This window comes from Schistocerca cancellata, chromosome 2 (genome assembly GCF_023864275.1).
Source record: "Schistocerca cancellata isolate TAMUIC-IGC-003103 chromosome 2, iqSchCanc2.1, whole genome shotgun sequence".
NCBI classification, from domain to species: Eukaryota; Metazoa; Arthropoda; class Insecta; order Orthoptera; family Acrididae; genus Schistocerca; species Schistocerca cancellata.
Genome location: NC_064627.1, coordinates 754,117,663 through 754,144,771, shown reverse-complemented (window position 1 = coordinate 754,144,771; position 27,109 = coordinate 754,117,663). Strand labels below are relative to the sequence as shown.

General features: G+C 40.8%; 1 protein-coding gene across 3 annotated transcripts in view; it reads left to right on the top strand.

The window, feature by feature from the left end:
- Positions 1-27,109, top strand: part of LOC126162574 (axin) — a 265,930-nt gene that overhangs the window by 210,343 nt on the left and 28,478 nt on the right. For 2 of the 3 annotated variants that reach the window (XM_049919167.1, XM_049919165.1), the window contains 5 exons: positions 10,872-10,976; positions 11,371-11,512; positions 19,394-19,538; positions 20,233-20,370; positions 26,682-26,873. In XM_049919167.1, the coding sequence (XP_049775124.1) occupies positions 10,872-10,976; positions 11,371-11,512; positions 19,394-19,538; positions 20,233-20,370; positions 26,682-26,873 (722 nt within the window). The remainder of the gene's footprint in view (positions 1-10,871; positions 10,977-11,370; positions 11,513-19,393; positions 19,539-20,232; positions 20,371-26,681; positions 26,874-27,109) is intronic. The other variant, XM_049919166.1, reaches the window with a different exon arrangement.

Sequence of the window (27,109 nt, the reverse complement as noted above, 5' to 3'; positions counted from 1 at the left end):
TTCACACCATTTTTTATCAGTCCCGTCAAATTTCCTATGCTCACAATGTTAATTTCCACCCAATTTAGTGTCAACATATTTATAATTTTCCTGCGATTTACGCATTATGAAAAATGTTAGTGGAGAAAAAATTATGTTGACCATCCGGTAGTGTTTACAAATATTACGTGGTTAAGTTTCTTGACACCAGGGGACTCTGCTCAGTGGATTTGAAACTGTTAAACATGTAAAAGTTGGAACAATTCATGCTGTATCTCCTGCCACTGCCAAGCTCTACTTGGCTTGGTAGCCAGTGGGAGTACCTAGGTTTGTTCGAATGAAGGTATCATGACCAATAACAACCCTTTCCAAACTGCCTCTATTGTGCAAATGCAGTTTTGTGATTGTTCTGATCATTGTGACACCTTGGTCAAACCATATTTAGTGTGTTGCAGTGTATGGCCGCCACTTGGAACGCTAGTTGACACCATCATTCACTTTGAGTTGCTCTAATGTTTTTAGTGTAAACACAGTGCTGGTTATGTATTTTATTCATGCAGAGCAAAACGTGTTTCTAGGATTTATTCTTGTGGTCAAGTGCAGTATTTACGTAAGTATTTTTTGTGATGTTACTTAAACAAACAAACAATGTGAGTGATAGTTTGTGTGTGTGTGTGTGGGGGGGGGGTTTCTACATAACTTATGAGACACAGTACCTGATACCTCAAAAAGACGACTACAGTGCAAGAGACACAGATTCACACATATTGGAACACCATACAAAATACAAAATTGTTAAGGATTTCGTGGCCACTTGTTGACAAACTGCCTATTGGCTTCTGTCTCGGGTTCTTCGGCCGACGTTCATCTTATGATTTTTCTGACGTTTCGCCAGCACGAGTGGCTGGCATTGTCAAAGCTTCACCCTCCATTGCCGGTGGTGAACTTTTTTCACCACCGGCAATGGAGGGTGAGGCTTTGACAATGCCAGCCACTCGTGCTGGCGAAACGTCAGAAAAATCATTAGATGAACGTCGGCCGAAGAACCCGAGACAGAAGCCAATAGGCAGTTTACCATACAAAATACTTTCATTCATATTTGCACTTGACAACGAGAAAAAGTTCTCGAAACGCATAGTGCTAAGCATGAAAAAATACTTAACTAGTGATGTATTTCATTATTATGTATCAGGAAAGTCCTTTGAAAAGTGTAAAAGTGGGGTTTCTCTATATTACAAATAACAAGGAGTTAAGAAAATCTGAAAGGCGATTAGACTACCTGAACCAACCATCAGACTGATTTCTTGATGCACCCTGAATGTGTGCAAGTAGAGATTTTTATGCTCTACTGTAGGAACTACCTTCTATTCCAGATTTCTTTAGCACTGCTCCCGAAATGGAATGCGTTACTCATCAATCATCAGATATTCTGTAGGAGAATTTGCTTTCACGTATTTTTTTCTGTAAGTATCACATTAACTTTTTTTTTTTTAGATCTTATCGTGTTCAGCCTCGGAGTAACACCTCACAGATTCATCATCGTCACAATCTGCAAGAATTTTCAGGCATTTAGCATCCCATATGACTCAGAGAAGAAAAAATAGTCCACAAAAAAATCTACATTCATATTTCAAACCCTGATTCAGAGTGGTAGCTGAGGCCCTGGCATAATCCATAACTTCCTTTGTCATCGTTGGAGCATGTGTGTAGTGTTTAGCATGCTGCCATCCAAGTTCATGATATGTGTGGAATGCCACTCCACAGTTTCTTTATTTGTGTCCACTAACCCCTTTGCGTTCTCTGCCATTTTGTTCAACTTACTTAAGTCACTTGCATCTAGCATCCCAAAGATAGCGTTTCATATTCTACCTCCAGCATTTGGCCACCCCTTTCACTCTCCCGGATTCATGCAGAATAACTCCTGTCACCTCCTCCATCAGCTCCTGTAGTTGCCCATATGCCCAAGCAAATTCCTGTGCTTCTTTGAGACTTCTCAGTCTCCCACTACTAACAGCTAATTGTTGTATCCCAGTAAACACTTCCTCCGCCCTCCTAATTTCATTTTGCGATTCCCACATATTAAACATCAAACCTAATAACCACCTATGGCTGGATAACACTACATTTGGCTCCCTGGAAAACACAACTCCTTCATCCAGGTGACAATCCTGCAGCATCCTCACTCCACCTCTGGCAAAGGGTACAGTGCCAAAACTAGCATTCTTCTTCTTTGGCCCTTCTCTTACACGTCAACCTGAGGACAAGGACTAATATCACGTCTCTGAACAGTGTGTGTCGATACACTTATGATAAAACCTACCCCAACACAAACATACAACTTTACCCAAAACAAATTTAATATCCTATAGTACAAACAACAGAAAAATATTCAGAAATCACAAAAATCTCACCTCGTATCAGTTAATTTTTTGGCCTTAACGCTTAGTGAGCCTGAGGTTTCTGGATTGCTTTGTCCTGTTGCACATGCTTCCACTTCTTCTTTTTCTTCTCTCTGCTCGCTTTTACCAATACATCTTGTGGAATTGCGTCTGGTGCATCCCTTGATTGGTCATGGACACCCAATGCAAAATTGTTGTCCTCATCAGCAGCTGTAGCTTCCCATTTACCAGTTGCATGGTTTCAATTACTTGGTACAGACCCTGGTATCATGTTACAAACTTCTTCACCTTTTCCATCAAGGTATATGGATTTCACATCATCATCCATTGACCCACTTCATACTAAAGTAATTTCCCCACCTCTTATACCACCTCTTCCTGCTTCTCCAACAACTAGTATTTGCTCATTGGACCTTTCTCCATTCTTCCCTTACCTTTCTAGCAAGCTCCCATACTGTCTCTCTTTTCCTGCCACCATAGTGGTTAATCATATCGAATGGTGACAGCATCATCTCCCCGTACACCACCTCAAATGGTGACAACCCTGTACTAGTGTATACTTCGGAGTTGCACACACTCACCAGAAAGTATAGATACATATTTCAGTTTGAACAGTGTGAGTTCACATAATAACTAAGCGTCTTTCCCAATTGTTTGATGCACTCATTCCATTCTTCCATTAGCTTGCGGCTGAAGTTGCCGTCCTTAATTTTTTCACTTTTAGTAACTGACACAACTCTTTCATCAGGTCTGACATGAAGTTCATCTCCTGGTCCATAATTATTGTCTCTGGCACCACGTACTCAATATCCAGCTATTCACTAATGCTTGTGCGACAGTGAGCAACTGTTGGCCCGGTATTGGCACCATTGTGATGTAACAAGGAAAATAGGCTATTATGGTCAGCACAAAAAAATTATCTGCTGGTGTTCAGTTGAATGGGTCTAACACATCCACCCCAATGAAACTGAACAGTTCCGTTTCTTCTGGCAGCGTCTATAACAATATCTGCCTCTGACTCAAATCCTCTTGTTGTGACAATCCACACAATTTGTGTTCTATCAGTTAACATCCTGTATCCTTCCTATCCTCCAATAATTTTCTGCCACTTTCCTATTCATCGCCCAGCATCCCCCATGACCCGATACAATGTGATTGTGCATCTCATGTAACATTTCTAGCTTAAGCTTGTCGGGCACCACCACTCATGGTCCCAATTTCCTCTCTCTACGCAATAATCCATTGTGCTTGCTAAACTGCTGTAGTTTGCCCTATTGGTTCCACTCTTTGTCGGCTCTGCACTGCTTGCCATTCCCCATAGTCATGATCTACTGCCTGTATTATAGTTATTTTTCTGTTAAGTTCATCCGCATTTCCGTGTTTCTTTCTTGATTTGTGGTTTACTTTATACTCAAATTCAATGGGTTTTAATGCTGACCTTGTTAATTTACTGGAAGGGTCCTTCAAACCAAGTAACTACATCAAAGCGACTTGGTCTGTCACTACCTGGGACTTTCTTCCATAAAGTAACACCAGAAGTATGTCACTCTGTGTATTGAGTAAAACATTTCCTTCACTGTTATAGAATAATGCTTCTCCACTGTGTTCAACTGTCTTAATGCGTATGCAACAGGATGTTCTTGCCCATTGGCTACCTGGCTCAGAACACACCGCAGAGCATGATTCGATGCATCACATGATAATATGAACTACTACTGAAAGTCTAGAAAAGTCCCTGACAAAAGCTGCTTGCCATTCTTCTGACCATACAAACTTAATCCCCCTCTTTAATAAGTGCATAAGGGCCCTGGCATTATCTGCAAACCCCTTCTTGAACTTTCTATAATAATTTGCGAGACCGAAAAAAGATTGCAATTCCTTGGTTTTTTGTGTAACCAGAAGGTCTTGCACCTTGTGTATTAACCTCAGATCAACCCTCACACTGCCGTTACTAGTGATATGGACCACAAAGTTAACCTCTTCCAGTGCAAAGTGACATTTTTATGTGCTGAGTGTCATAATCGTTTGAACACTTCCCTCAGACATTGTCTCTGCTCATCACTCGAAAAAATGATTGTATCATCAAGCTCTACAAGACATTGGCATGGTATGTCCCTTCAGTACTCTATCCAGCAACGATTGGAATGTTGCCATTCTTCAACCCAAAGTGCATCCTTATGTATTGATAGTGTCCCCAAGGTGCTGAAAACACCATTTTCAGTCTGCCTTCCAGAGTGACTTACAACTGATGTGATGTGCTCCTTAATTCCAGTGATGAGAAATATTGGCTTTGCTGTATATTATGTTGTCTCTGTGATATTTGGGATTGATTGGGCTTTCTTTGTAGTCCTACTATTCAGATGGTGATAATTGCAGCAAAACTGATGTTTATGGGAGCCATACATAGGCTTCTTTAGCACGATCACAGTTCTTGCCCTTTGGCCCCTCCACCCCCCCCCCCCCACACACACACACACACACACACACACACACAAATCCCAGATGCTAGTAAACGTTTCTATAACTCCTCAGCCATCTGTTGACTTATAAATTCCTCCAAAACTGTTTGCAGCAATTGGGAGGCTCTGTATGGGGTCTGATAACTGGTGCTTCGTTTCCTGTCAGAATCCTGTGTTGTGTTACTGGCGTAGCAGACAGTGACCATCACAGAAAAAACAAATCTTAAAAATTGTAGCAGGTACTCCATCTGTGTTCTGTGTCCTATATGTTTCCCTTCAACTCTTCATTTGCTCGTGAAATAGTTATACAGCATACTGTGCCTCATCATTGCCAGTACCACCTGAATGGTAGTCTTCATCATCCGGAATCACCATTCTAGCCAATGATGTTAGCTTTTTTTGTGCTAAAATTATTCACATTGACAGGTGCTACTTTTCCTTTGTCCCTCGCTTGTACATGTACAACACTATATTTCACCAAACAACATACCGCATCCAATATTTCACTCCCCTGTAGTCGTTCTATTACACATAATATAACAACTGGTAATTCAGGCTCTAAATTCACCCCTAGTGGCTTCCCGGTGCCTTCTCTCACACAGTCATGCGAATCAAGCCTTAATGTCATTGCTTGCAGTTTGAGTTGATTGTGTTGTCATTAGACATTCCTCACATCAGACCAATATTGACAACTCTTTCCCCTAGTCAGAATGTCTTTTATGTTGAGGTCACTTATGGCACAATGTTGATGGAGAAAATCCAACCCTAGAATCGTGCTGTAGCCCTCACACATATGAGACTCCACTTCTACGCATTGCTTAAACTTCGTTGCCTTGCACAAAAAACTTATCCCTACTGACAGCAATGGTCATATATCAGTGTCCCCTACTCCATGTAAATTATGGAATGGTGAGTTCCATTGCCTCCATCCCACTGACACTCTTGAGGCCACTGACACGTGTGCCCCTGTGTCCAGCAAAACTTTATACACTCCTGGAAATTGAAATAAGAACACCGTGAATTCATTGTCCCAGGAAGGGGAAACTTTATTGACACATTCCTGGGGTCAGATACATCACATGATCACACTGACAGAACCACAGGCACATAGACACAGGCAACAGAGCATGCACAATGTCGGCACTAGTACAGTGTACATCCACCTTTCACAGCAATGCAGGCTGCTATTCTCCCATGGAGACGATCGTAGAGATGCTGGATGTAGTCCTGTGGAACGGCTTGCCATGCCATTTCCACCTGCCGCCTCAGTTGGACCAGCGTTCGTGCTGGACGTGCAGACCGCGTGAGACGACGCTTCATCCAGTCCCAAACATGCTCAATGGGGGACAGAAACGGAGATCTTGCTGGCCCGGGTAGTTGACTTACACCTTCTAGAGCACGTTGGGTGGCACGGGATACATGCAGACGTGCATTGTCCTGTTGGAACAGCAAGTTCCCTTGCCCGTCTAGGAATGGTAGAACGATGGGTTCGATGACGGTTTGGATGTACCGTGCACTATTCAGTGTCCCCTCGACGATCACCAGTGGTGTAGTACGGCCAGTGTAGGAGATCGCTCCCCACACCATGATGCCGGGTGTTGGCCCTGTGTGCCTCGGTCGTATGCAGTCCTGATTGTGGCGCTCACCTGCACGGCGCCAAACACGCATACGACCATCATTGGCACCAAGGCAGAAGCGACTCTCATCGCTGAAGACGACACGTCTCCATTCGTCCCTCCATTCACGCCTGTCGCGACACCACTGGAGGCGGGCTGCACGATGTGAGGCGTGAGCGGAAGACGGCCTAACGGTGTGCGGGACCGTAGCCCAGCTTCATGGAGACGGTTGCAAATGGTCCTCGCCGATACCCCAGGAGCAACAGTGTCCCTAATTTGCTGGGAAGTGGCGGTGCGGTCCCCTACGGCACTGCGTAGGATCCTACGGTCTTGGCGTGCATCCGTGCGTCGCTGCGATCCGGTCCCAGGTCGACGGGCACGTGCACCTTCCGCCGACCACTGGCGACAACATCGATGTACTGTGGAGACCTCACGCCCCACGTGTTGAGCAATTCGGCGGTACGTCCACCCGGCCTCCCGCATGCCCACTATATGCCCTCGCTCAAAGTCCGTCAACTGCACATACGGTTCACGTCCACGCTGTCGCGGCATGCTACCAGTGTTAAAGACTGCGATGGAGCTCCGTATGCCACGGCAAACTGGCTGACACTGAAGGCGGCGGTGCACAAATGCTGCGCAGCTAGCGCCATTCGACGGCCAACACCGCGGTTCCTGGTGTGTCTGCTGTGCCGTGCGTGTGATCATTGCTTGTACAGCCCTCTCGCAGTGTCCGGAGCAAGTATGGTGGGTCTGACACACCGGTGTCAATGTGTTCTTTTTTCCATTTCCAGGAGTGTATTTCCTACCATCTGTCAACACCTTTTACGGCACTTTCTGCCTCTGCATTTGTTCTCACTGCATTTACTTTTACTGGAAATTCCTTTTGGTGGCCCTGGAGTTTCCTCCTAAGTTTAATGGACCATTCCTAAGTTTCATGGGCCACATCTGTTACCACCCCTATATGCTTGTCAGTGACCTGCACCACCCCTACTATAATTCATATAGAAATTGTTGGCCACTTGTATTAACCCCAGCACATCTTCATGGCTGGCAGCACTCTCTCTCTTCATATGTCCTTTTCATCCAAAATCGAAACACTTTGTAGTCGATGTAAGTACGTGTCTTTGATCCCTCACCTCTGTCGATATATCAGTTTCCTCTTAGTCCAGTGCTAACCTTACACCGTCATGGAGGTATTTAGGTCTCCCCCCTCCTCCTACATAATCTCACAGACATCTCTAGTGCCAAACCCCTCAGGAAAGCACCCGTTGCTTGCTGCTCAGCTTCCTGCAGCACCACTTTATTCACCTCTCCATTCTGTACTAACTGAAAGGTGTGAACGTTCATCTTCCTAATCCTGTCTGCGGAGTCCTCCATTGCCACATTATACCTACTGGATACAGTACCCAACTGCTCCCAAAAAAATTACACACTATTTTGCTTTCTGTACCAATGTTCCAGCCCCTGTCTCAGTTGATCAGAAGTCTCTGCATTATGCAACACTTCTGTCCACCTCACGAACAACTTTGCTTCTCCTGTCTTGCAATCTGTAGTAACTGCTTATCCGACCAATTCTCTAAGTTAGCTGATAACTTGAAACCTAGAAACGCTGCCCGACCTCAGATGCCCTATCAGTAAATGGCGAAACAAGGTTAGCAATAATCAGATCCACCCCTAATACCTGAGACCTCATCTGAGTTACCAAATCCACTAACAGTTGCAAAGCCTCATCAGTGGCAACATCTTGTGGCTCTGACTTTGCCTCTGCCTCGACCTTACTCATTTTCACAATTCAGAAAAACAAAGAAGAATAAAAAAACTAATATAGTAGGAAGTGCTTGGGTTAAAAAGGGGTGTAAGATAGGGATGTGGTCTTTTGCTCCCTACTTTCAATCTCTACATTGAAGAAGCAATGATGGAAATAAAAGAAAGGTTCAAGAGTGTGATTAAAAGTCAGGGTAAAAGGATATCAGTGATAAGATTTAATGATGACTTTGCTCTCCTCAGTGGAGGTGAAGAATACGGATTGAGAGCAACTCGAAGAAAGACGAAAGTAATGAGAAGTGACAGAAATGAGAACAGCAAGAAACTTAATCAGAATTGGAATTGTGAATCAGATGAAGTTAAGAAATTCTACTACCCATACAGCAAAATACCCACAATGGACAGAGGATAGATGACATAAAAAGCATATTAGCCCTGACAAAAAGGGTATTCCTGGACAAGAGAAATCTACTATATCTAACATAAGCCTTAATTTGGGGAAGAAATTTCTGATAAAATACGTTTGGAGCACAGCATTTTATGGTAGTGAAACATGGACTGCAGGAAAACTGGAACAGAAGATAATCAAAGCATTTGATGTGTTGTGCTACAGAAGAATGATGATCATTAGGTAGAATAATAAGGTAAGAAATGAGGAAGTTCTCGGCAGAATTGGCAAGGAAAGGAATACATGGGAATCACTGACTAGAGGGAGCTGTAAAGGATAAAAACTGCAGAGGAAGACAGGGGTTGGAATACGTCCAACAGATAACTGAGGATGTAGGTTGCAAGTGCAGCTCTTAGGTGGCAGGCTGCACACACACAGAGAGGACCGATAGTCGCAGAGTACTCTTATCAGCCTACTTCATCTGTCTGATTGAGCCACCTGGACTCCTTACAGCATCCAGCTGCATGCCCAAAACGATTACATGTGTAGTTATTTACTGCTACCAATGCAGCAGAAGGGGCACTGTGCCCAAGAAAATTACACTGAGTACAAGGCACAGGCACCACACACTCATCACTAGAATTCCCCTTAAACTGTGATAAGTCAAGTCCTCTGGTCTTATAATTAAGTCTTCTTAACTTCAATCCCATAACAATCACCACACAAGAGCAGAAGTAGTCTCATTCTCCCTAACAATGATAATGCGGACTGTGGCTTGGAAAATGTGCTGTGGTGGTGGCACCCCTCCACTGTTGATTGCTGCGACTTCTACTCTACTGACACCACTCTATAGCATGCCTGTCACACTGGGGGATAAGTGAATGGTGGTGACAGGCCGTGGGACCCAGGCCATACACTGTTAACAATTACAAAGAACTTTTTTGATCTTGATACATGGTTTAGCAAGGCAGGCATGTGTCTCTTCGTTGACCCTTCATTAAGGCGACAGTGAGAGTACAAAAAGCAGCTTACGAGAAAACTGGAAAAGGAAGGGCAGTGACAGTTGCTTTGGGGAATTAGGTCAGGGGAAAGAAATGATACTCATGCAATAAAATATATTTTTCTCTTAGCATTTCTATTGTGTCTAAATGTCATAATTCAATGCATTCTAAAAATGACATTATTTATTTTCAAACCCTTTCTAAATTTGTCGATATTCATACTTATCAGTCATCACAATACAAAACATTCATGTATATATTGTCTCTTAATGTGCAGAATTATTCTTTAGAGTAAACATTTTTTGTAACAATAATTTAATTTAGACAGGATTGTGAAACTGGAACAATGTTATACTTCCACAATATTGAATAAAACTTTATTTTGAGTGTTAACAATAATCCACAATGCTGTCAACCCTTTAACTGCTGTGAGCAAGTTAACTCGTCATGCTCAGTCACTCCTCAGGTACGCAGTCCCGTTTTTGCTGGATTGGTAGCAGTAAATAGCTATGCATGTAATCGTTTTGGGCACATGGCTGGACACTGTAAGGAGTCCAGGTGGCTCATAATCAGACAGATGAATTAGGTTGAAAAGTACATGGTTACTCCTGCAGATGAACCATTTCTGTATCTTGGTGAATAAAAAAGTTTTGAGTGTTTATCATACAACATATGTGCCATTTGCTACAAACTGTAAAACAACACATTTGGATATCTTGAACTGCTTATGAAATATGATGATCGTTATGACCACATGATTCGCGATGCACTGGGATGGAAATGGGCATGTCACATGGGGCCATCCGTCAGATGTAAAAATCAGTAACTCGTGGATGAAATCAGATACTGTTCCGCGCTCAGTTTTAAATAAAATTTCAATATTTTATCTAAATTTCATACACTGCAGTGTTTCTTAAAATCAGTATTTTATAGCGGTGGCAACACTGTCCCTCAGCACAGGTCGCAGTACTTGGTGAGCAGTCCTGCCATAACAAGGCAACGCTCAGCACAGAATGCAGAGAGCACATCTGTAGCATCAAAAAGTTAAACTCTGTATGCTCTATCTTATACCACCACCACCCAGTATGATCCTTCTCCACAAAGGTTTAAAAGAAAGGTGTTAAATAGGCAACTGTATTTACTGATAATACAGGCTCTAGTATCTTGATTTCCTGTGTTTTCAAAAGCAATTGTATTTATTGATAATGCAGGCTCTAGTATCTTGATTTCCTGTGTTTTCAAAAGCATGCTACATTTTTTTTCAGGGTGCACTTGGAGCATCTGTTCCTGGGTATGTTCATGGAATACCCCACCCATACCAGAGTCATACACGGGCTTCATATAGTCAGCGGCACCCACGCAAAGAGAAGGTACAACATTTTAGGTGTATAAATAACTTAAAACATAATAATAAATAGTTAAAAGATCGGTAAATTGAATTGCTCATTGAATCAATGGAGTAATTAACCAGGTTTTCTCAATTTACAACTTAATGTTGAATTCTTATGATTTATTATGCAGGTCTTCAGTGCATGCCATATTGCAATCTTTGCTCAGTATTTATTGTTTGTATTGTTATTTGACTGTGTATCATTGCTGATAGATTATTTTAAAATCAAAGAAAGATAAATCGAAACTGTACATTCACAAAGATTAAATTTTCATCATAATGTTAACAGTGAGTCTGAAGCTATAATAGCTATAATTAATTTTGGTGGTAACTCAGAGAGAATGAATAGTGTCATTTATTACTTTATTTTTCAGGATGTGTTTTCCACATTTTCATCTGACTCTGGCAACGTTCATGACTTCCAGGAAGGTTCAGAGTACAAACATCATATGCCTAAGAGCAAATCAATGCCGGATTACCAGGAAGCACAAAAGCAGGAGGTTTTCACTGTTAGTGGTGAGTGAATAAATTCATTAAGTGTATTCGTACAAATAGCAAATGTGTGTGTGTGTGTGTGTGTGTGTGTGTGTGTGTGTGTGTGTGTGTGTGTGTGTGTGTGTGTGTGTGTGTGTAAAGGTGGCTGGGGGGGATTTGCGTGAAATGAACTTATACTACAGATTAGGAATATCATGAACAACCCAGTTATTTGGAATAGAGCTTTTTTTGTGACCTCTGAATTTGAGATGTCTGCTGTGAAGCTTTCATCATTCAGTTTGTAAGTAAGTCCACAAAATAATCACCCATGGTTGGTTCAGGATTGTGACTAAGTTACCCACCAGCCACTTCCTAGAAAGGTTTATGGGCTGTGTGTTAGGTGAACATGTAGGGTAGAGAAACAACATTCCTTGAAGAAAGCATGCACAGTCCTTACCAAAGTCTCATGATCTTACTGAAATGAGAAGTTACATTAAAAGTAGCAATATCTCAAAGCTCAAACTTTTGTTTTGTCATGATTTCTGCTCAGTGTTCCCTCGGTATGTAGGATATGGGATTGCAAATTATTTCTTGTGGTATCTCGGACCACCGCTCTCGATGTTTCTCTGCTGTGGTACAACAGAATGCATACTGTCTAATAACTTTGTTAGTATGTGACACATATGTGGCAATTACTTAGTTGTGAAACTGTTCCAGAAACACTACATTATGCCACCCAGCACACCAGTAGTGGTGTGCATGTGCTCATTACAATCTGGCATATTTGGGATATTATGCAAAAGAAAGGCTTTGCGGGTTGAAAGGAGATTATCTATACCAGTAGATAACAATGTTATGTCAACTGAGGTAGAAAGCAAGACTTCATACAGAATGATTTGGACACAAATAACAATTGGACCTGGATTGGAGTTATTGTATCTTTTTGTCAGTCATCAGACTCTGCATGAGAAGTAACTAGAAGTAACTGATAACTTCAAAGAAAACTTTTGTTCCTTTGTGCGCATGTATTCAAATCATGTTATAATCATCCCATAGTTGTTTGGGAAAATTACAAAACATCTCTAACTCTTTTCTCTGAAAATTATCTAGAACAGATGGTTCCGCACCCTACTCATGTGGAGATTAGCTGGAATTTTTGACAAAAACCAGACACAATCTCTATGAACATGTTCGATAGAGACTGGGATCAGTGGTCACTATAGCATTTGTGCTAGCATTGTGCACCAAGGTACAAAAGGTTTGAAAAGTGTGCAGTAAAGTCTACATGGATAGGTTCCAGGGTAGTGTAATACGACTGTTGCGTGGGTGACTTAGCTGCTAATATTAATTAAATTCTCAGATTTTTCACAGGTGATACTGTAACACATGAGGAAATTCTGTCTGATAAAAATTGTTGTAATATCCAGTTAGATTTCAACAAAGTGACAGCCTGGAATAAGACTGGCAACTTTCTCTTAATGTAAAGAAATGCGAAGTTGTTCACTTCATGAAACATAACAACATGAGTAAGTCATTAAAACATTTGAGAATAAGGATGTACAGAGATATGAAACTGGTCAACCATATAGCCTCAATTGTAACTAATGCAAACGGCAGTTTACAATTCATTTATAGAATACGGGGAAAGTGCAGTTTGTCACCAGAGTTTGCACTTAGAACATACATATTGCTCATCTGTAATAGTGTTCTCACATCATGTCAGACTAACAGGAGACACTGAGCCAGTACAGAGAGGGTGGTATGAATTGACACATGCTTCTTTGGCTATTGAGGTAATGTAACAAATTTAGATTAATCTTAATTTGCAGGCACTTGAAGAAAGATACCATACATCTCAAGAGAAAATGCTTAGAAAATGTCAAGAACTGTCTTTCAGAACAGAAATTATAAATATTGTTCAGACCATGTTTGTCTAACCCATAGAGAACATGCATTTAAAGGTAGGCAAATAAGACACTTCTACAAAAGTGTACAAGCAGTCATTCTTACAATGCAACATTAGTGAGTGAAACAGGGAGAAACCTTATGATATTGTTCAATAAAGGGGAACCTCTAGTACGCATTTCAGTGATTCGCAAAGTATAGATCTAGAAACAGACTGTACAGTTGTCACAGACAAGGTATTGGCCAAGCCAGTGTCAAGCCAATATTGTGGATGAAGCTATTCAGTCCAGTACACCTGTAAAGTTAAGACAATTCTAGTTCCATGCTGTGATCACTTTGCATGGTCCAGTATCGAAAATCAGTCATTCTGATTTGTTCTTACTCACTTGTGCTACTATTGCTCACTTTGACATCACACTTGTCTGGTAGCTCTTTATTAATTGTCGATAGCATATAGCTGACCCATCCAATCATTCAAAAGAAGGTTCTAGCGGGTCCATGTGGAATAGTATACATCTAGTTCACTGCTAGAAAAGTCATGCAACACTGTGTAACATATTTTGTCTCCAAGATTATTAGAACCCACATAAATGTTTACAAGATACAAAGTCAACAGTAGTGGCACGTGCTGTAACAACTGAATATACTTGGAATGGTGACTTCCATTTAAGTGAAAATATTTGTTCTGAAAAAGTATGTTAAAAATTAAAGAGGAAACCTTACCACTTAAATGGCTAAGGCTAAATGCTGGGGAACTATTTATGAAGGTCTTATCACATTGCAATAAAATGTGCCTACACAATTAAGTTACAGAACTTTGTTGTATTCTTTCATGTATGCTGAAAATGTGTTTGTCATTACTGGTCATAGAATATTCCTCTGATAAAAATCAATGCTCTGCATCATGCCAGAAGTAGGAAGGCTTAGCAACAATTGTGAGAATTCTTGCAAAGCCAAGGAAAGGCGACATGAATTCCTCCTTTGTAAATAATTTAAATGAACTGAAAATTCTCAAACATATTCACTGATGACCAGGTTGTGATAGTGGGATACAGAGACAGTTCCAGTTACGTGTACAGGAAACTACACAAAGAATACTCAGAATGTAGCCTGACAGGAAATACACAAAAGACAGAATACATGGTAGTGGGGGAAGAAGATAGACTGTATGGATGTAGGATTCTGCAAAATTAAAAATGTCTGTTCATTTAAATACTTGCATGTCACTTTTATAACTAATGGGAAGAACCACACAAGACATCACAAAACAGGGCAAGGAAAAATATTAATTGGCCAGCTCAGTTCCTTGCAATGGAGTGACAAAATTACAGAGAGAAAGAAGGCCTTCCTGCAAAGTTCACTTGTAGAGAGTATTACCACATGTGATGCTGAAATATGAGAGCTAACCAGGAAGGAGAAAAATAAATTGATATTCCTTTAGATGGATTTTTGAGGAAGAAGTTGTCAGATATGACAATATGGGAAATTATAGGAGAATGGCGCTACTCAGTTGCATGAATTCAATGGCCCTTCAGAAAGAAAACTGGACAGGTAGTAAACTATGGAGGTGAAAAGCAGGAGACAATGACCAGTGCGTGCGTCGAATTATGGAAAGTCTTTTATACTCACGTAAAGGATCCATGCATTCCTCAAGACGTATATAGTTGAAGTACAGTGTAGGTATTAAATTTTCCTGCTGGAATATGCAGTTCGGTACCTTGGGCATGATGATAATAGTGTGTATTGTTGCCACATACTGGTAAACATTCAGCCTCTCTTCAGCAATTTCAAAATCAGTTCTTTTGCCATATCTGATAGCTCCCCAGATCATGATTCCGGAAGTTGGAGAGATCTGGGTCTTAAGAATTGCAGTTTCCTATCACTTTTCACTAAATTGCCTATGGACAGGTACATGCTGATTTGACTGTCACAAATAGAAGTCAGACTCATTGCAAAACACTAAAGAATGTCACTAAATGTCCCAGCTGAATCTGGCTGTGCACCATGCAAGTATCTCTTGTCTTTGGAGTGGTGACAACAGTAAATGACTTGTCGCAGTGTGATCTTCTTGTGATGTAGTCCTCTTGCCACACTGTTATCCTGAATATATATCTCATCACCGCACATTCTGAAGACATTGCACTATAGCCAAATGTCTGTGTGATTTGCTGATATAATGGTCCCATATCCATCAAATCAGTGACTCAGTGATAAAAGCTGCACATGCATGTTCTCTGAGTATGCTGTGTTGTGATCTCCAACTATGAATTTCCAGTAAAATATTTCACAAGCATGGAATTATGGAAGTATCAGTTTGGTAGCTTTTGTTCAAGGTTTTTATGGTGTAATATTTTCCATTTCTATCATTCTATATACAGATGGCCGTACCGTAGGTGCAACCACAACGGAGGGGTATCTGTTGAGAGGCCAGACAAACATGTGGTTCCTGAAGAGGGGCAGCAGCCTTTTCAGTAGTTGCAGGGGCAACAGTCTGGATGATTGACTGATCTGGCCTTGTAACATTAACCAAAACGGCCTTGCTGTGCTGGTACTGCGAACGGCTGAAAGCAAGGGGAAACTACAGCCGTAATTTTTCCCGAGGACATGCAGCTCTACTGTATGATTAAATGATGATGGCGTCCTCTTGGGTAAAATATTCCGGAGGTAAAATAGTCCCCCATTCGGATCTCCGGGCGGGGACTACTCAAGAGGACGTCGTTATCAGGAGAAAGAAAACTGGCGTTCTACGGATCGGAGCGTGGAATGTCAGATCACTTAATCGGGCAGGTAGGTTAGAAAATTTAAAAAGGGAGATGGATAGGTTAAAGTTAGATATAGTGGGAATTAGTGAAGTTCGGTGGCAGGAGGAACAAGACTTTTGGTCAGGTGATTACAGGGTTATAAATACAAAATCAAATAGGGGTAATGCAGGAGTAGGTTTAATAATGAATAAAAAAATAGGAGTGCGGGTTAGCTACTACAAACAGCATAGTGAACGCATTATTGTGGCCAAGATAGACACAAAGCCCATGCCTACTACAGTAGTACAAGTTTATATGCCAACTACCTCCTCAGATGATGAAGAAATAGATGAAATGTATGACGAGATAAAAGAAATTATTCAGGTAGTGAAGGGAGACGAAAATTTAATAGTCATGGGTGACTGGAATTCGTCAGTAGGAAAAGGGAGAGAAGGAAACATAGTAGGTGAATATGGATTGGGGGGAAGGAATGAAAGAGGAAGCCGCCTTGTAGAATTTTGCACAGAGCATAACTTAATCATAGCTAACACTTGGTTCAAGAATCATGAAAGGAGGCTGTATACATGGAAGAAGCCTGGAGATACTGACAGGTTTCAGATAGATTATATAATGGTAAGGCAGAGATTTAGGAACCAGGTTTTAAACTGTAAGACATTTCCTGGGGCAGATGTAGATTCTGACCACAATCTATTGGTTATGAACTGCAGATTGAAACTGAAGAAACTGCAAAAAGGTGGGAATTTAAGGAGATGGGACCTGGATAAACTGAAAGAACCAGAGGTTGTAGAGAGTTTCAGGGAGAGCATTAGGGAACAATTGACAGGAATGGGGGAAAGAAATACAGTAGAAGAAGAATGGGTAGCTCTGAGGGATGAAGTGGTGAAGGCAGCAGACGATCAAGTAGGTAAAAAGACGCGGGCTAATAGAAATCCTTGGGTAACAGAACAAATATTGAATTTAATTGATGAAAGGAGAAAATATAAAAATGCAGTAAATGAAGCAGGCAAAAAGGAATACAAACGTCTCAAAAATGAAATCGACAGGAAGTGCAAAATGGCTAAGCAGGGATGGCTAGAGGACAAATGTAAGGATGTAGAGGCTTGTCTCACTAGGGGTAAGATAGATACTGCCTACAGGAAAATTAAAGAGACCTTTGGAGAGAAGAGAACCACTTGTATGAATATCAAGAGCTCAGATGGCAACCCAGTTCTAAGCAAAGAAGGGAAAGCAGAAAGGTGGAAAGAGTATATAGAGGGTTTATACAAGGGCGATGTACTTGAGGACAATATTATAGAAATGGAAGAGGGTGTAGATGAAGATGAAATGGGAGATAAGATACTGCGTGAAGAGTTTGACAGAGCACTGAAAGACCTGAGTCGAAACAAGGCCCCGGGAGTAGACAACATTCCATTAGAACTACTGATGGCCTCGGGAGAGCCAGTCATGACAAAACTCTACCATCTGGTGAGCACGATGTATGAGACAGGCGAAATACCCTCAGACTTTAAGAAGAATATAATAATTCCAATCCCAAAGAAATCAGGTGTTGACAGATGTGAAAGTTACCGAACTATCAGTTTAATAAGTCACAGCTGCAAAATACTAACGCGAATTCTTTACAGACGAATGGAAAAACTGGTAGAAGCCGACCTTGGGGAAGATCAGTTTGGATTCCGTAGAAATGTTGGAACACGTGAGGCAATACTGACCTTACGACTTATCTTGGAAGAAAGATTAAGAAAAGGCAAACCTACGTTTCTAGCATTTGTAGACTTAGAGAAAGCTTTTGACAATGTTGACTGGAATACTCTCTTTCAAATTCTGAAGGTGGCAGGGGTAAAATACAGGGAGCGAAAGGCTATTTACAATTTGTACAGAAACCAGATGGCAGTTATAAGAGTCGAGGGGCATGAAAGGGAAGCAGTGGTTGGGAAAGGAGTGAGACAGGGTTGTAGCCTCTCCCCGATGTTATTCAATCTGTATATTGAGCAAGCAGTAAAGGAAACAAAAGAAAAATTCGGAATAGGTATTAAAATTCATGGAGAAGAAGTAAAAACTTTGAGGTTCGCCGATGACATTGTAATTCTGTCAGAGACAGCAAAGGACTTGGAAGAGCAGTTGAACGGAATGGACAGTGTCTTGAAAGGAGGATATAAGATGAACATCAACAAAAGCAAAACGAGGATAATGGAATGTAGTCGAATTAAGTCGGGTGATGCTGAGGGAATTAGATTAGGAAATGAGACACTTAAAGTAGTAAAGGAGTTTTGCTATTTAGGGAGTAAAATAACCGATGATGGTCGAAGTAGAGAGGATATAAAATGTAGACTGGCAATGGCAAGGAAAGCGTTTCTGAAGAAGAGAAATTTGTTAACATCGAATATAGATTTAGGTGTCAGGAAGTCGTTTCTGAAAGTATTTGTATGGAGTGTAGCCATGTATGGAAGTGAGACATGGACGATAACTAGTTTGGACAAGAAGAGAATAGAAGCTTTCGAAATGTGGTGCTACAGAAGAATGCTGAAGATAAGGTGGGTAGATCGCGTAACTAACGAGGAGGTGTTAAATAGGATTGGGGAGAAGAGAAGTTTGTGGCACAACTTGACTAGAAGAAGGGATCGGTTGGTAGGACATGTTCTGAGGCATCGAGGGATCACAAATTTAGCATTGGAGGGCAGCGTGGAGGGTAAAAATCGTAGAGGGAGACCAAGAGATCAATACACTAAGCAGATTCAGAAGGATGTAGGTTGCAGTAGGTACTGGGAGATGAAGAAGCTTGCACAGGATAGAGTAGCATGGAGAGCTGCATCAAACCAGTCTCAGGACTGAAGACCACAACAACAACTATCTGTCTTGCTAATAACCAGCTGTAATAATAATATCTTTGCTATTTTTGGGAAAGAAATTGGATGTATTACAAAATTTTTGTTTAATGTTTTTGTCAGAATTTGTTCACATCCTGTCTTTCACAAATTTGCAGTGTCTTGGAATAAGTGTGGTCTGACTTCTACTAGTTGATGGTACTTAAACAGCTTTCACTAAGCTTTATCTTAACATCAGCTGCAACTCTCAAAGTTTTATGATTGTGTCATTGTATTTGATGTTATCCTTCGACATACCAGTTCCTTTTCAGAAGTTTGCGTACCAAGCAACCTTCAAATGATCATTTGTACCATAGTGTAATATCTGTTATGTGGGAGAGTGAAATGGTTCTGGTGAAGAACATTTTGATTTGTATGTTGTGTGTATTCAACAGGACACGATGCCAGGTTCCGTCAGAGTAGAGATCCCTGCCGCAGGTCTAGTAGTAAGAAGACCCTTACAGATCTGACAGATAGTGGAGTAAGCGTTGTATCAGATACAATACCAATTGCTGTTCCTAGTACTCAGTGCAAAGACAGGTAAGTTCTAATATGACATTTAGTTATTTATCTGGTTACACACAAATCTGTATTTGTTATTTACCGCATCACTTGACAATCTTGTTTTAGGTCTGTGTGAATAACTTACGAGCTTCTCATTTTATCTGTGGTATTTTTTGTGTCCTTAAGATAGTATAAAAAAGGACCACCCCCTCAGCACTTGTCTAGTGTTAAATTTGACAAATTTCTGACTTAAGAAGAATTGTTTAGTGAGTTTACCAAGTGAAGAATATAGTCATAGTGTAATCTTATTGTCATGAGTGTGATTGAAAATTTCTTTAATAGTAGTGGAATTACAAAATAATCAGAAAGAGGAACAGTTGCTTCAGTTCTACGTTATTAGACACGTGATTTAGTCAGAAACAGTAATAGATCAACAGCTGAGATTAAGTTTTTTAGGGCACTGATAAGATGAAAGTTACGTTAAAAGGTGTTATAAGCACAAATTACAACAAAAATTAAGAGACAGAGTGAGCACGATTGTAACACAGAATTGTAGAAGAATTGGGTGTAGAACAGAATGGAGAAATAGTGTTAATGTTCCAGAATTCCAAGATTATTAGTCCAGAATGTTAAAAAAATGTTTATGATGAACTAGGTATAGCTTTTTTACCATGTAACTCTGTAAAACAATATACAGCATTAATGGTAGTATACAAGTTCATGTTTGTAGCAGGGTGCTGTCATGGTTGATGGAGAGTGAAAAGCAAGTATCCAGCGTGTCACATACGCATAGTGAACGTGAGGGTCTTTCTTCAAAACATCGTTTAAGAACAAGTGCAACAAGTGCCACATCACCAATCGCCAGTCGGTGAGTATAGCTGGATAAGTTCTTCTGGGCATTTCACCCAAGTTACAGATAAATGCATATACACAATAAAATCCCTTTTTAATGAATCTCTGGGGACTCCAATATTTTTTTCCTTAAAAAGTTTTCCTTAAATGGGAGTTTTGCCTGAGGACACAGGAGTAACCCAGAATCATTATGCGATCATGTTTAGGTGATCTGATCGCTATTTTATTTCAAAATTAACAATATCTGTTGCTACAAATCATTCACACACACACACACACACACACACACACACACACACACACACACTCACTCACTCACTGCTATACAAAACTTAACCCTTTGACCACTATGCGCAACACTTGCGGTCGCGCCTCGTGTGCTGTATTGTCGCGCCGCTCGCCATGTGCTGGGTGCTGAATATTTCTGGTGTGCTCGCCATGCACAATGCTTCCAACAGGCTCACTGTTTTATGGCTTTCTACTTTTTTCTGGTCTTTGGACTGGCTTTGCAAGAATTGGGAGTATTTTATTTACGGTATTTACACTTAATTTTTGTTTGAGTTGCATTTTTATTATAATGCATATACAAATAAATACATTTAAAATAGTGATATAGTAATACGTTATCTCAAAACAAGGTTTAACAGCTTTTTATTACTGAAATTGTGTGTGATAAATTTTGAAGCCTGGATAAGCACAGAGAGTTACATTGCATTCCTTACAGCACAAGTTAGTTTGTTTCCTAACACCATTTCGAGCACAGACTATGCATGTCTTGTACTTTTCCCACTGATCTGGTAAATGTAACGACATGTTTAGTCTTGTTGGGTACTCTTTGACATTTAGCACCACCTGCTTTCTTGCGATCAATGTAAAATGTTGCAAAACTTTTTCTAATTACATGAAGATGAAACTTTTCGTATTTCATTTTCGTCTCACATTTCTGGTTTAAGCTAAAGGCATTGAACATGCCATCAAAATACATAAATTCACTATGCAAACAAAAGTGAATAATTGGCGACTGATGTCTTAACCAAGAATAGTCTCGCAGAAAGGTGCAAAACTACAGTTTGACAGAAATCACAGTAGGGTCATTGGTTGTGTCTAAAGCAAATTATTCATGCAAGTGCTATGAGGGTCTGCCAAAAGCAGTAGTCGTGCCCTGCACATTGAAACACCATCTGTTGTGGTTAGAGCAAACAACAAGGTGTGGCGAGAGTTCACCAGTAGCGCTGCAAACTTCTGCAGCAGCCAGAAGCACCTGGGGCTTGGCAGCACTGAACTGCTGTGGCAGTCAGCCGCACCAAGGGCATGGCGCGCTCGGACTGCTGTAGCAGTCAGCCGCAGTCAAAGGGTTAAGGACAAAAGTAACTTTTGCATGATGTGTCACTGTCAGGTAACATGGTTCGATCAGACTTGGACTGTACATAGTAAGAACTGCTACCCTGTAGTTTGGAGGGTGACCGAGAGAAATATGCAATGTGGCAAACAGAAATGACACTTTTATACAAAGACAAAAATGATACGATTCACCACAGTTCATGACAGTCTCCCAGACATCACAAAAGGCAGAATTGCCATGTACCGAAATGCATGCTTTGCAATGTGCATCCCCACTGGCCATAAGGTAGGTAAGGAATTCTTGTGGTAGGTTGTTCCATTCCTCTCCCAGCAACAGTTGGCCGCAGTTGGATGGTCATTGGTGCTTCTGGATGTGCTGCAATACTTCTCCCCAACATAACCCACCTGTTCTCAGTGGGATTTAAGGTGGAGGGAATGGGCAGGCCAGTCAATTCTTCAAATATTCTCTCATTCCCAGAGGTCCCCCACACGCACTGTTAGATACAGGTGCACATAGTCATCCGTGAAAATGAGTTTGGGCCAGATGCACCCCTGAAAAGACACACATGGGGAAGGATAATAGTGTCACAGTAACATTGACCAGTGAGTGTACTGATTTCAAAAATTTGGAGGTCAGTATGATCATGCAACAATATACCATAACACTTGGACCACGAAAACAATTGTGTTCAACAGCGTACATGGGTACATTATGTACGCTCATATGGAGAGAGGTGGGAACATGTAATGCATCCATTTCAACATCATCCAGGCACTCATGTTGTACTTGTAAGCACAGGTAGCATTTTTTTGTTTCTGAAACACTTAGGAGTTTTACATTTTCCAATTATTAGTAGAGGCAACTTTACACTTCAGTTACTATTTTACTATTTATTTACATACAGTAGCATCATCATTCTTTCCTTTTTTTTACCTATGTGGAAGTTTTCTCTCTTAATGGAATATGTGCTTACAAGAAGTAAATTATAAAAGATGCCACTTTTATCAGTATTGAAAATGTATCTCGACTCGAAACCACATATTAGTCATGGCAATGTAACATTCTTTAAATAGTTTACACTTTCTTTGTCCACTGCCTGACTTTCTCCACTTACAATTTCAACTCTGGGCAACTTCACAAGCCTTAACTTGAGCCTGTTTCTGCTTATAGAAATGCTGCCATTTCTAATTCCAAGAGACTACTGTAGAAGAACATTTTCCACATTGTTGAATGTAGACATGTGAATGTTCTTCTTTTGTATCCAGAGAAATCATTAGCTTTGGCATTTAAGAACACTTCCTTATTTTTTGAGTATGCCAACAGTGCAGACGAGGCTCAATAGTATTTCTTCACCATGTCAGAAAATTTTATGTTAAGATTGTCTGCAACATTGTAGATGACAATCAGCCTCTTCCGAATTGTAAGCGTCTTACATTTGCAGGCCATAACTCCATAAAATTAAAACTTGGAACTTAAACTCCTCAATAAACAAACTATTACGTTTCTCATGTGTAGTGAATCCAGTAGTGACTGTGATATCAGATTGCTTGACCAAAGTTGCATTGCAGATGGGGCAGAAACTGATTTCCGATTCGTTCAATGCATTTTCCGGTAAAGTCAAAATACTGACTAAACAACTATGATACAGGTAACTGTCAGCCAAAAGAGTCAATTACCATGTACTGCATCACACAAAGTAAGGACTGTGTAAACCTGAAAGAGAAATTATTTAATTGGATAGATAAAAAAAAATCTACTCACCAAACAGCAGCAGAACACACACATAAAAGACTGTTGTAATTGGCAAGCTTTTGGAGGCATGGGCTCCTCCAGGCAGAAGGATTGAAGGGGAAGGAAGAGGGGTGAAGGAAAAGGACTGCAGAGGTCTAGGAAAAGGTGTAAACTTTGGGAAAGTTACCCCAAACCACAGTTCAGGGGAGACTTAATCGTAGGGGATTAGAAGGAAAGACTGATTGTTGGGGACTGCATCGGGTGAGATTTGAAAACCTGAGAGCTTAAAAGTGGAAGACAGGGTAATTTGCAGACATAGATTACTGCTTAAACATCATGCATGAGTTAATAAGAATGAAAAGCTAAGTGCATTGTACGTAACAGATGTGGGGAGGGTGGCTGTGAGAAATGGAGGGGGAAGACAATGAAAGGTGTAACAAACAAAAAGGGGTGGAGCAAAGAGTAGTTACTGTGAAGAAATGCTGATATGGAAGAAAGTAACATAAATTAAGGCCAGGTTGGAAGCGAGAGTTCTGAGATACTGGTGTCTGGGGGAAGAATCTAGATGGCGCATGTTATGCAACAGGTGCCGAGGTCATGAATGTCATGTTGTAGAGCATGCCAGTACACACCCTCTGCCTATGCCCATTCATCCTAATAGATAATTTGGTACTAATCATGCCAATGTAGAAGACCAAATAGTGTTTACATAACAGCTGGTATATGACATGTCGTATCGCAGGTGGCTCTCCCTTTGATGGTATATGTTTTGCCAGTTACAGGGCTGTTATAGGTGGTGGTAGGAGGGTGCATAGGGCAAGTCTTGCAGTGGGGACAGTCACAGGGATAGGAACCATAGGGAGGGTGATGGGTGCAGAAGGAGCATAGGGTCTGACAAGAATATTGCGGATATTGGGAAGGTGACTAAAAGCTATTCTAGGTGTGGTGGGCAAGCAAAGTAATGGGAGCAAATTGAAATAATATTTTACAAGAAAGCAGAATGGTTAACCTGTACTTATAGTAAAACTCCTTTTTAACAAATCGCTGGTGACAAATATTTTTTTTTCCTTAAGTGGGGTGTAGTGGAAGGAACGACTCAGAATCATAATTCATGCTTGTCTGCATGTTGTAAAAGCTTTGTAATTACAAACACACCAATACTCTGCTACAGATTTAAACACACACAAACTTTTTGCAGAACATGTTATGTATTTATTTATTTATTTACTTATTTATTTTACTTGGTAAGAGTTGTTTGTCTTGTCCTTTCTGCGTATTGTGGTGACAGTAGTTGTTATGCCATTTGGTTGATGTTTTTTTTTTTTAGAATTGGTTGTTCCATATTAAAAGAGGAATAGTAGTTCCTGATGATAGCAATTCCTTGCACAGCTGTTGCAAAATTTTGAGCAACAGCCTCCTCCTCTTTTTCATCATTGTCACCATAATCTCACAATGTTCCATCATTAGCACTTCACACATCTCACTCACATTCATCTTGGGCATGGAAGTAATAATGTTATAATCACAAGAAAAAATTTCTAGAATGTCACATTTTAGGAACCTCTTTGATTTTACTCCATTCTTGTGGAACAGTGTCATCTTCAACAGCAATTGATGCATCACAACCAGCCTTTGCAAAACAATATAACCTATCATACTGTGTTGCACAATCCCATGAAGCATCATACATATGCATAATCTGTAGAACATTGAGTCTCATCACTTCAGGTAGCATTTTTATGTTTTAAAACACTTGATAGATTTAAATTTCCCATCCTTTAGTGTGGAGCAAGTTCTCACTTCCATCACTAAACACAATAGCACAGTCATTTTTTCTTTGCCTTTTTTACACCACTGCATTTATTCCACTTAACAGAATGTGTTTTCACATAAAGCAAATTGTAAAGACACCAATTTCATCTGTATTAAAAGTGTCTTTGGGCACTTCCTACATCCACAGTCTCTCTCTCTCTCTCTCTCTCTCTCTCTCTCTCTCTCTCTCTCTCTCTCTCTCTCTCCCCCCCCCCCCTCCCTCTCCCTCTCCCTCTCCTGACACTCTGAAATGAGAAATTATGATTTTTTTTTAGTATATTTTTAATGGTCTAATCAGCCATTCGACGCATTGAAATTTTCAACACTGATCTTCAGGGTGATTTCCCGAGCCCTCTCTTGCAGCATGTTTCCACTTACAGGGACACTTTCCCACTTAAAACATTGACATATGAATGTTCTTGCTTTTTCATGCAGAGGAATCACTAGCTTCGGCATTAAACAATGCTTCCTTTGTTTTTGAGAATGCTACACAATGAAGATGGCACTATATTGTAATTCTTCGCTGTGTTGGAAAGTTTTATATTATGATTGTCTTCGACAGTGTGGATGATGTCAGTTCTCACAGAATCATAAGATTTCTATGTTTGCAGCCCATAACTCCACAAAAATAAAACTGGTAAATTCGACAATAACAAAGACAACGCTTAAAGTCTCGTGCTTCGCAACTCGGTGAGTGGGACATCAGATCATGTGACCAGGGTCACATTGTAGGCAGGACGGAAATCAGTTTCAATATCCCCACAATGGAATTCGATCTGGAAACACATCAATTAGAAGAATAGATTATTTTGCTGCCGTCACAAAACACAGACTTGTGAAACTGGAAGAAACCAGAAACTCGTTTGGAAATAAAAACTGGCTTTTAATTTGCAGAATTTTTCGTGTTTATTCCTTCAAAGCTGACATTTTCTCAACGTTGGGTTCATGAAAAGTGGGGAGTCATAGCATTGTTTTTAGGGGAGTGTGAAACTGACAGGAATATTCATTAAAAACAGGTTCGTTAATTTGGGTTTTACTGTACCTTTATGAGGTGAAAGTCCAAGTACTTGCTTTAAAAAAACACAAGTTGAAAAAAACTGTGTTTAACATTTGGGACTTCAGTGTTCTAACCTAAGGGAGAAAAGGGGGTACATTTGGGTCTCCCTGGAAGGAACATAAAAATTCTAAAAGCTAGTTTTTTCTATTATGAATTGTCTGTACGCGAATACTTGCAGTTCTGCCTTCTGAAGGTATGTGATGGCCAACAATTCTGTCCTATTGTAATTTTTGGTTTTATGATTTGATTTTCCTTTTAATTAAATAATATTTTACCCTTAAAGTGAGATTACAGATAGAATGAAAAGAGAGAGGAGGGGGGGGAGGGGAGATAGAGAGAGAATGAATGCTATGTGTGCTTGAGTATGTTAATCATTCTGTTGCAGGCATAGTCGTAAGCCAGTTCAGATGGTGTTCAGTGAATCGAGATCTGGGTCACTGGAACGAACGGGTCCTGCACAGCCATTTGTTGCTGATCCATGTATGCCGCCCCTCTCGCTACCTCACACTGCAACTCAGTTGGAAGAGGCACGTCGTCGCTTAGAAGAAGAAGCACGTGCAAAGGCCGGCCGCCAAAGGTAAGAACGAACGTTCTGTCATCCACTCGAAGGTTGGTTGGGATACAACAATGCTGTATGGGCATGGTGCTAATGGAGTTAGTATACCACTGCCTCCCTACCCCTCTCCCCCCTACCCCTCTCCCCCCTACCCCTCTCCCCCCCTACCCCTCTCCCCCCCTACCCCTCTCCCCCCTACCCCTCTCCCCCCCTACCCCTCTCCACCCCTACCCCTCTCCCCCCGACCACTCTCCCCC